The sequence below is a fragment of the Diaporthe batatas genome, assembly GCF_019321695.1.
Source record: "Diaporthe batatas strain CRI 302-4 chromosome Unknown Contig00006, whole genome shotgun sequence".
NCBI lineage: Eukaryota > Fungi > Ascomycota > Sordariomycetes > Diaporthales > Diaporthaceae > Diaporthe > Diaporthe batatas.
In genome coordinates, this window is record NW_025408553.1 from 1,315,295 (window position 1) to 1,325,467 (window position 10,173).

The 10,173-nt window shown below is 52.7% G+C and overlaps 1 protein-coding gene across 1 annotated transcript; it reads right to left on the minus strand.

Annotated features, from left to right (window-relative positions):
• Positions 1–1,977: 1,977 nt before the first annotated feature.
• On the minus strand, positions 1,978–4,810 carry KVR01_005960 (uncharacterized protein; the record flags this gene model as incomplete). The annotated part of the gene is made up of 2 exons (XM_044793279.1): positions 1,978–3,054; positions 3,524–4,810. The coding sequence occupies 2 exons, from the start codon at positions 4,808–4,810 to the stop codon at positions 1,978–1,980; spliced, it is 2,364 nt and encodes a 787-aa protein (XP_044644763.1).
• Between the last annotated feature and the right edge of the window lie 5,363 nt (positions 4,811–10,173).

Genomic DNA, 10,173 nt, shown 5'->3' on the forward strand with positions numbered 1-10,173 from the left:
GAGCCCACCGGGGAACTCGGCCACATTCGTCCGAACTCTTTGATCTGTTTCTCCATTGTATCGCTGTCTGGCATATTTATCAGCTAGGCAGCTAGGGAATTCAACAATCAATTAATTGCATTGGTATGGTTGCTACTGCTGTGTTCACTGGCCTGCTCTATGGATGACTAACCAGGCTGCCCATGCCCTGTCTCTCTCGCTCCATCACGGCTGCACGGTTAACATTGGGCCAGTTCGCCCTGCTCCACACCATTCCACGTTGTCACCTACCTGGCCTACCTAGGCTTGCTAGGGCTTTAGTAGTGCCCGTCGGTCCGCTGTCATGCACCCCCTCCTTCTGGGGTCCCCAGGGCTGATTGCCCCGCGATTGGCCCACCGGCTACCACCCGCCGAAAGCTTCGCCCAGGCTCCATCATTTTCGTTCCAAGGCTTTTTTCTCGAGCTCGTTTTGCTTGCCCCTCGCACCAGGTGAAGAAGCTCCCCAACGGACAGGGTGCCAGCACACCAAGGAGGCACAACTGTACGGAGTACCTAGTCGGCTCTTGCGACGACGTTGGACTAGAACGCCCAACGGCCGAATACGGATGGGCGTGTTCATGCCAGATACTGCTGCTCGGGCGCCTTTCATTTCACCATTGCGATAAGAGACACCTGGTCTGTGGTTAGAGAGAGCCCTCCTGTCGCATGCCCTTCGTAACGGTTGAGGCCCAGGGACAATCGGGAGATCAGCACTCTTGCCCCTGGTCTAACATCAGTCCACTGCTTGGCCATCCAATCCCCATAAAAGCCAATTCCTTTGCCGCGTCCTTCTGCCTCCCTGTTTCCGTCTAAAATATTAAAGTCTTCTCTATCAGCAGTCACGATCTCGAGAGTGTTGTCGGTAAGATTTTTATCGAAAGCTCTGTTCGAGTATCCTCATGTCACTGCGACGCTTCTGACCGCCTGAATCTGCGCCATACGTCTTCTTCAAGCTGCTGAGGACTCCGACACGTGCGAGAGACAAAAAAACCATAACAAAAAAAGAGCGACACAAAACTAGAAATTGAGCATGTTGTGCGCCGCAAGCGGGTTACTCTACAGTCTTAGCAGCACGTGCATGAGCCAGCCCCCCCCCCCTTCCAACCGGGACCATGCCCACAGACGTTGTGTAATTTCTCGACCTGCGTGTGTCACTGCGTCAGCTAACCCCAAATGCCGCTTTTCGACCGGCAGATCGCACATCAGAACGCACCCAGCCAGTCTCTCGGATTATCTCGTTCCTACCAATAGGGCTGCAAGCTGGGGGAGGCAGTCACTTGTATGCACAGCAAGGCGAAGCTGGCCGCCATCAATCGTCAGCTTTTCCAGCCGTGTTCCTCAAGTCTCTTGGCAACGAGCCATGCCATTCTCAAAACACGAATTGATGGCGCCATCGCGGGACATTGAGACACGAATTCCGGCATACATACACGCCAGACTCTTTGACTAGCTGTGCGCGCAGCTTCTTAGCCCAACATGTACAGAGAATCGACCCTGCAGCCTTGCGAAAATGCCACACCAGAGCGAACTCTCTTAAAGGCGAGGACAACGGTATGGGTTCCATGTCTTCGGTTGTCCTCTAGCTTTGGCCACCTGAATCGGTACACGACGACATCACATATAGCACGCTAGAAGACCATCTTTTCACACAGGCAAGAGCCCAAGGGACTGCGTATCTAGACCGAAGGGTCTCAAGCGCCGTCTGGTATATCGCCTGTCCTGTGCGAGGTTTCAACGGAGAAAGGTGCTTTATGATCTCCCACTCCTCTACCGCCTGGCTATATCGCATGATATCTTGGGAATGACGACAGTACCAGACTCCGCAATGAGGCTTTCCGAGAGAGCTGCATCTCAGATGTGAAGCTGGAACATAATGAGTGAAATTCACGAGGAGCGAGTGCGCACAACAGAGTCTGTCTCGCGCATAGCTCAGTTCAAAACAAGTGAAGGTTAGTTTAGTTAAGTAGACCTGCTAACGGGAGAGGAAACAGCGGCAGATACGGTCATGATGGAATCAAAGTGCTCGGGCGGAGTCCTCCCCATTCCACACTCAGTGCCAACTCCAAAAGCGCTGAGCACCCTGGAGGCTGCCTCGATCCGCCTGTGTGTCCCCTCCTCATCATCCACATGCACCAAACCGAGGTACATCTCGGTCTGGCCCTCCTCGATGACTGGCACAAGGCCTTCCAGCGGGGCGAAATATGCATCGTCGTCGCGCCCCTTGGGCACAGGCAAGTGAAGCCAAGCAACCCGCCTCCCAACATCCCGCAGCAACGCCCGCGCAACGTCGACCAGCAACCCCATATCGCGCGGCTCGCAGAAGTGGCGGTGGCCGATATCGCCATAGCAGAGGTGAAACCCGAGCTCGGTGTCTGCCCCGACCGCACTCCCGAGCCGCACCAGCGCCGCGTCGACGTGCGCCCGCAGAGCCGCGGCGTCACGGCCCTCGCCCGCAAACCAAGGCCGGAACAAAGGGTACTCGAGCCCCTCGAGGATGGCAAATTCGATCGCGCAGTCCCACTGCACAGCGAGGTCGCCAGCGGGCACCACCGCCTCTATGCGGCGCAGGTCCCGCAACAACGCGGCCTCATAGACCGGCTCGAGCGCGGCCTGATACGGCGGCGCGATCATGGTCATCACGTTGATAGGCGTGGGCAGGCTGACTTGAAACCGCACCCCCGGCGCGATCACGCCCTCGTCGCGGAGCTGGTTGAAAAGGGCGTACGACTCGATGGCGTGCGTGTCATATCTCGTGTGCAAGGGGTGCTCGCGGAGGTGCTGCAACAGCTGCTCCACCTCCTCCGCCGGGACGGGGTCGGAAGGAAGTGGGTTGCGCTCTGCATCGTATTTGCGCAGGGCTTGCGATGCTCCTGCTTCTATGAAGACATCCCGCTGGAATGCGCAGAATTGCTGCCGGTGCTCGGTCTCCCCGTCCGGGATGCGCCGCAGGCGGCCTGGTAGGATCGATGTGGTCTTGCGGAAGACCTCTTCAGCAGAGGGGAGGCAGATGCTACCGACCAAGTGAACGCCGCAAGGCTGATATTTGTCCATGTTGTTATCAACAGCAAGTGTGGAACATAACCAGACACACGGGACTGCAGGGAACGTCAAAATACTCGAGAAGTGAGAGAGAGAAAGACGCTATCAAAAGTGCGGGATAACGCTAGAGTCCGGGGCAAGCTCCACTTCCCTCCCCTTGGCCCGGCAGTTGAGATGAATCCTTCCACGATGGGTCGTCGTTAGGTAGGGAAAACGGGAGAATATGTGTGCTCATATACTGGAGCCCAGAGCAGTGAGAAATTAGTACGCGGGTGAGGGCCAATCAAGTAAGTGCACTGAGGGTCACACTATAGTAAGAATTGCGATGTAATAGCCCAGGCAAACGGTATTCCAAGGTATGTTCAATTTCTGGACTAGTTCGCCTTTGCATGCATATACAAACATGGCCGCACTTGCAACAACCAAGATCAAGATCAAGACCTATCCCAAGCGCGCATCAGCTGACCATCTGACGCACCGAAAAGAAAGAATACGCGAGCCCGCCCACAAGCGGTCTTAGCAGCCTCGGCGCATAGAAGCTCGCATGCGTGGACAAAGCCTTGGGGACGACAGAGCGCGGACAGTCCTCAGTGAAGAACCACGTGCGCAGCATCGTATCGGTCAGTGCCGCAAACTCGCCAGCCCGTGAGAACATGTCCTTCTCGAACGCCGCGACGCCGTCGTCCAGCTTTCCCAGGTCACCCCCCGCCGCCACCACCGCAGCAGCCAGCCTCCGCGCGTCCTCCATGCCGACGTTGACGCGCTCGCCCGCGAACGGCGTCATGAGGTGCGCCGCATCCCCGACGACCGTCATCCCGGCCCGGTGGGCGTAGCTAAACCCCACGGGCAGCATGTACAGGCTGCGCGGCACGGCGCGGCCCTGGGTCCGCGAGATAGCCTCCCTGATGAGCGGGTGCCAGTCGCGGAACCGCTCGAGGGCCGCGGCCTTGGAGGCCTCCAGGTCGGTCGCGTCGAACCCGCAGCGCTTGGGGAACCGGTACCAGTCCTCGTCGTCGGTGCGGAAGTTGAGGTACACCACGATGCTGCCGTCGCCCATCTGCTGCAGGTTCGTCTTGTGCCCGTCCGCGTGGCTGAAGACGCTGCCGCGGTTGACGAGCGCGTGGACCTCGGGCGCCGTGGCCGCCGCGTCGGGGATCTCGAAGGCCTGGTTCGAGACGCCTGCGAAGTGCGGCTTGACGTCTGACAGGGCGCTGCGGACCTTGCTCCACGCGCCGTCGGCGCCGACGACCAGGTCGAAGCCGGACGCCGTCGCCGTGCTGCCGTCCGCGAGGGTGAAGATGAGCTTGGTGTCCCGTGGGTGCGTGCCGGGCACTACTTCTTTCAGGCGGTGGCCCCATGTTATCATGTCGGCTGGCAGGCTCTCGATGAGGATTTGTCGGAGGGCGGCGCGGTCGATCTCGGGGCGCTGCCCGCCCAGGTGACCGCCTCTTTGCTCGGGCGTGGCGCTTGGCTTGACCTGCCAGAATGGCTTGAGGTTCTTGTCTGTCATCAGGAGAGCCTCGCCGTCGTAGCGGGCATGCTTCGTGAACTCTTCCCACAGTCCTGCCTCCCTGAGCGCTGCGAGCCCGGTGTCGGTGTGCAGGTCGAGCGTGCCGCCCTGACTGCGGTAGTTTGGAGAAGGCTCGCTCTCGTAGATGGTAATAGATGTGGAAGGGGACTGGCGCCTGAGCAGGCGCCCAAGCGTGGTGCCCACTGGGCCTGCGCCGATGATTGCGATTTTCGGTGAGGGCATCTTGTAGAGGCAAGAGTGCAAGAATGTGTGATTTAGATTGATGCTGCTTTATGTTCCTTGGTCGACTTGTATAACCTGACAAGATCCATGGCTGGGAATGATTTCTTTTATACATGTCTGACACTTGCAACGCGTAATGCATCAATTAAGCTTACACGCCCAAGCCGCTCGCGGTCAAGCGTGGCCGGTCATCCAGGATCCTTCGAGCGATGAGTCGGTTGCCGGGCTTTGTCCATACCAGCCTGGTCTAGTTCGAGGCAAAGCCCAGGAATCAGCAGGATTTGTGAGGCTAACATGACTGCAAGGAAAACAAAGATCTAGTGACTTGCATCTGACACATGGTACGGACGGAGGATCCATGGCCGAGGCGGGGCGGGTAAGCGGAGAATACGCGGAGGTTATACTGCTACCCTTTCGGCCGGGATCGGTGGGTGCTCTGGCGCCCGATCAAAATGGCCCCGGATGGGAATTAATCACCACTCGTATTGTATTATGGGACGTTTCGCTCGCGCCGAGTTCAACAAAGAGCCGAGGATGTGTTGTGTGTATGTATGGTGTGACTAGGGGTACATATGTAGATTTGAGAGGAAGTGAAGAGGGACGAACGGATTTTGATGCGAGCGGAGTCGAAACGCTGGCACGAAATCGCCGGCCGGGCTTTACGGGCGCTCCCGGGCCTTCAGCCTCAACGTACTTACCAAGTACCTAAGCCCGCCACGCTGCGGCTGGACATAAGTGACAGACCTGGTCATCCCGCCATCGCTGTGAGATGTTCTAATTGCCCAGAAATGCATATTTTGGCTTGGTTTTAATAGACTTCAGGCTTAGTTCGTATTTCCTTTTGTGTGAGCCTACGTGCCTTGGTAATTTGAGGTACTGGCCTGTGTCTGGGATAATATACCAGGGGCTATAGCTAGTACGGTTGTTGTGTCGGTGAGTTTAATATATGCTCACATACCAAAGCATCTATGTTTTCACCACCAATCTCTGTATTCCCACTTTAGATATGATAGCTAGACTTGGCAAAGTTCTTTTGTTAATGTAATTCAGCGAGAAGAAGCCACCAGTAGTGAGTCAACTTTAAGAGACTCGAATTCGTCCCTTGCAGACCTCAGAAACTTCAGAAACTCGAGACGGTACGGCCGCCGCGCTTGACCACAAGAGTCAGGAGAAAGTCATATTGCAATTCACGCGTGGTACATGCGGACACTAGTAAATAATATCAGAGCACACCCAAAGGTATGCAAAGGCAAGCGCCCACACGTCGAAAAAAAAAGGAGAAGAAAAGCAAAGGAAAGAAAGGAAAGAAAAAAGAAAAGGCTTGGTACTTGATTACACATATCGTGATGGTCGAAGTATTCTCGGTCGATACTTTCTTGCACCGCAAGTTGCTCCTCTTGCTACTGCGTGGGTACCCTAGATAGTTTGGGCAACCTTACTGTTTGTTGAGATAGCCGTACCGCGGGCGGCCTGGCATCAACAAAGAGTGGGTGCTAAGGGTGAGCTGAACAATGGCCGTGGATCTTGACTAGAAAGATCTTACTTTGCACTAACACAGAGACCATCATCAGACCCAAAATGAACCACATTATATCGCTCTCTGAGTTGTATGTATTGACGTTCTGTACCATACCTAGGTAGGGTCTAACAAAGTGGCCAAGTGAACAACGCAATTGTGGATTTTCACAATCAGATCTTGAAAGGGTTCCCGCGTCCAATTGGCTCATATCAGTATAATAAACGTTCACGATCACTTACAATGGCACTGTTCTAAGCCATTACTGGCTTAAATGCAGAATGAGAGTACCTAGGTATGTAAATCACCCGTCCTGGATCATTTTAAGTCCCGAGGTCTTTCTTGCTTTGTTCAAGACACCGATTAATACGGAAGTCCGAAATACATTACAATCCTATAGTGCACTGTTGGCACAAAGCAGACTGAAATACCCTCAACCACACATAAATAAGTTAAAAACTCTTCTCGTCAACTGAAATCTCGAAATGCCACTCACTCACCAACCACTGGCAATTCAACACTCACCAAAACAACATCCACTTGAACATCTTGCATAACAGAAGGAAGAGCCTCATTTCGGCCTGAAAAATCTTGTCTCAACCATGGCCAATCGCCCGCTCTGTTGCGCTGAGTGTCAAACCACTCTGTACGTCCCGTACCAAAATGCAAGTGTTGTCGACTTTGCCAATCCTATTCTACTCACGGTAGAGCAGATGTTCTTAGCTGACATTGTCTGCTCGTTAGCCACGTGCCCTTCCCAGGGGGCTATCCCTTTTCAGGACTTCATGGCCCCGCAGCCCCTTGAGGTACCGGAGCCCTCGGCCGCGCAGCCTGTAGCGATCCCACAACCTTCAAGGCCGTATGGGTATATCTTCACGCTCAACCCTGACGCCAACCGGTATGAGCAACAGGCACAGATATTGCAACAGCTTATGGCAAACGATCCTGAACTCAACGTGTCAGTCCATGAGGGCACACCGCCCTGCCGCCATTGCGTAAGGCAGGGACAAAGCTGTCACCCTTTTGAAGACGGGGAGGAATGCAGAGAGTGCTCACGTGCCGGGCTAAAATGTGTCAAGACCCTTTACAAAATAAAGCCAAACCGTTTCTGGAGGAACAATATCGTCTTCGATTATGAGCCGCCCTACCAAATCAAAGCCTCAGCTCTGCGGGCCGGCCCAGACGACCGCGTCATTCTGCAGTACCTGGTCAAATGGCCCTGGGCTTCCCACTACGCGTGGCAGCCGGCCACTAATCTTTCACAGTTCCCTTGGGTGGTGCGGTCGTTTCACCTCAACAACGACCCGAACTTGCCCGGGCCTCCAGAGTGGCTGTCCGGAGATGCAGAGCTTGCTCGGATTTTGGCTGAGCGGCGCGCCGCTCATGGGCAGGGACAGATGTAAGCCCTTGCCCTTGTGACTTGCCTTAGTCTGTCTTTACAGGCATTCATAGAGGTGGTGGGATGGTTGTAAGTACGGTGTTTGCTAAGTTCTATGGCTTGTTCAGTGTTTTGGTTTGTTTCTTTTTTAAAAAAAGAGAAAAAAAAGGTAGGCGCAAAAAGAAAGGATAGGCAATAGGGAATTAAAATTGTTTTCAGTGGAGAACCTACTCTAAAGGAAATGTGAACTTTTGAGCCTAGACGTGGATTCTGGTCAATCTGTGAATCCATCTCCTCAATTATAGGTAAATTTCAGTGAGAATTCTTGGTAGGAAGCGGAAAAGAGGTTTTAAGTGTCGTGTTTAAAGTTCCTGGGCAGTCAATTATGTATATACGATTGTTATCGCAATGAACAGATTCCAAGGTGGTCATCTATAGCTCAAATCCTCGAATTACCCAAGTAGGGCAGCGGGAGTCTTGCAAGTACCAAATTCTCAATGCATGCTATGGAATGTACAAATTCATGACGTCAATATCTAACTAATTTATGTCCTCAGAATTTGCAACATCAAAAATGCCATTCGGGACCCCGGCCCGTCGAAAGATACCGGTGGTTTTTAAATGCGTGTCTTGTCAAAGGATGCCTCTGAGTTATTTGAGGACGTGCTCGATACCCCATCACTTGAAAGCACAGAACTAGACGAATTTGAAGTGTCACTGGAAGATCCGTCCGAGTCGGGGAATCCAGGTGTGCATGGACTGTTTGGCTCCGAGTCTGTGTCTGTCTCTGTGCGGCGCACCACGAAATGTCCTTCATCTGCTTTCAACAGCTTTGAAAGCTCCTCAGATAATCTGCCATCTAGTTTGCTTGAGATGTTTGGGCTCGGGTCCGGCTGCTCGGGCGGAAGTACCCATCTGTGGTATACCTTCAGGGATGACGATCGGATGACAACACAGTCTGGGCACACCTCTTGGAAATACCAATGACACAATAGGCATGTCATTTTACTAACCCCTTTCAATGTCCTGTATTCTTTCGCATCTTCATATCAGTGTGACCGCCGGGGGTGAAATGGGACAAAATGGCGAGCGACTCTTGCAATTGACCTGGTATGGGACCAAAGTTGGATCTCCGCATGGACTCGACGTTGAAAGCCAAGTTCTCGAACACGTCTGTTGAATTCGCATTCCAGCTTAGGCCATTTTTTCGAGACTTCCATAAAATCTCCTTTGAAGTCTATTTCCTGAAGAAGACTTTCATTTTTCAAATTTGCGATGTCGGGCTTATAGGACTCGGCGCTGACGGATGGGAGGAGATTGACCGTGGCGCGTCGGAACCCTTGGGAAGAGTTCGGGCCATATGAGCGTGGTGGTTATGAAATTCTCAACTGCGTCGTTGTAAGACAGAACACGCTTCAAAGCATGCTGCAGTTTATGAATTTTGGCGAAGTAGTTGTCTCGGCGCAATTGTTTGCGACCCTCGACCTGCTTTCCCCTCTTGACAAGAGTTTCCAAGAGATCGAAAATAGTACTAGTAGTATTGTGCGGTTCCAGATTCAACCATCGCTCCAGCTCCAACTTTCCAAGAAAGCTTAGAGACATATGAACGACTTGTTTATACATTAGATCAACGCGGCTAGCTCAGGGTTGCGTCAGAAGCTCACATTGATTCTCGTGCGTTTTTAAGGTAGGGATTTCGTTGGCGTAGTTCGATGAGATCACCGCATTGAATCGGTCCAGAAACTGTTTACCTTTTAGATTTGAAGTTAGCAAACTCGTGTATCTAATTGCTCACGCCAAATACAAGGCTTCTCACAGGTCTCATCCGAATGAGAAGAGCTATTTTTCGGGTCCCGCAAATGATGCAGAGAGTCCGAAATAGTCGTCAGGTATACATTTAGTCTTCCTTGATTGAATTGGACTATTCTTTTCAGTAATTCAAAGTAAATCCGCTTCGCACGTTCCCGGTCCTGAGCGATGAAGGCGTCGAGCGAAAAACGGAGACTTTGGAAAATTTGCCTAACGTGTTTTCTGGCCTGCCAGGTTTCTTTCCCGGACCGGTTGTTGGAAATGAAAAGAAATTTCGGACTGGAATGGGGATCTCGAACATGGACAGTGACAGCAGTTACAGTCTTCCCATCATGGTTTTTGGCACAAACATGAGCCAAGTGATCCAGGAAAGTTCGGAGTTCTAGATCTTGACGCTCATCTTCAGTCAATTTGGCTCTTTCGCTAGTATCTGGCTGACCCGGCTCTCTCAATCGTGTAATTCGGTAAGTCTTATTCCTATCAATCGAATGCACCGTGGATAGCAAGAGAAGTTTCTTGTAAAAAGCATCGTCTATGCCGCTGTCTGAGGAGGAGCTCATGATAGTGTATAGTGTGTGTGAGCACAAGGTTCGTATCACTGGAAATCTGCGTATCAAAGATCTAATTTGAATCACTGTCCTATGATGGCAAATCGATACA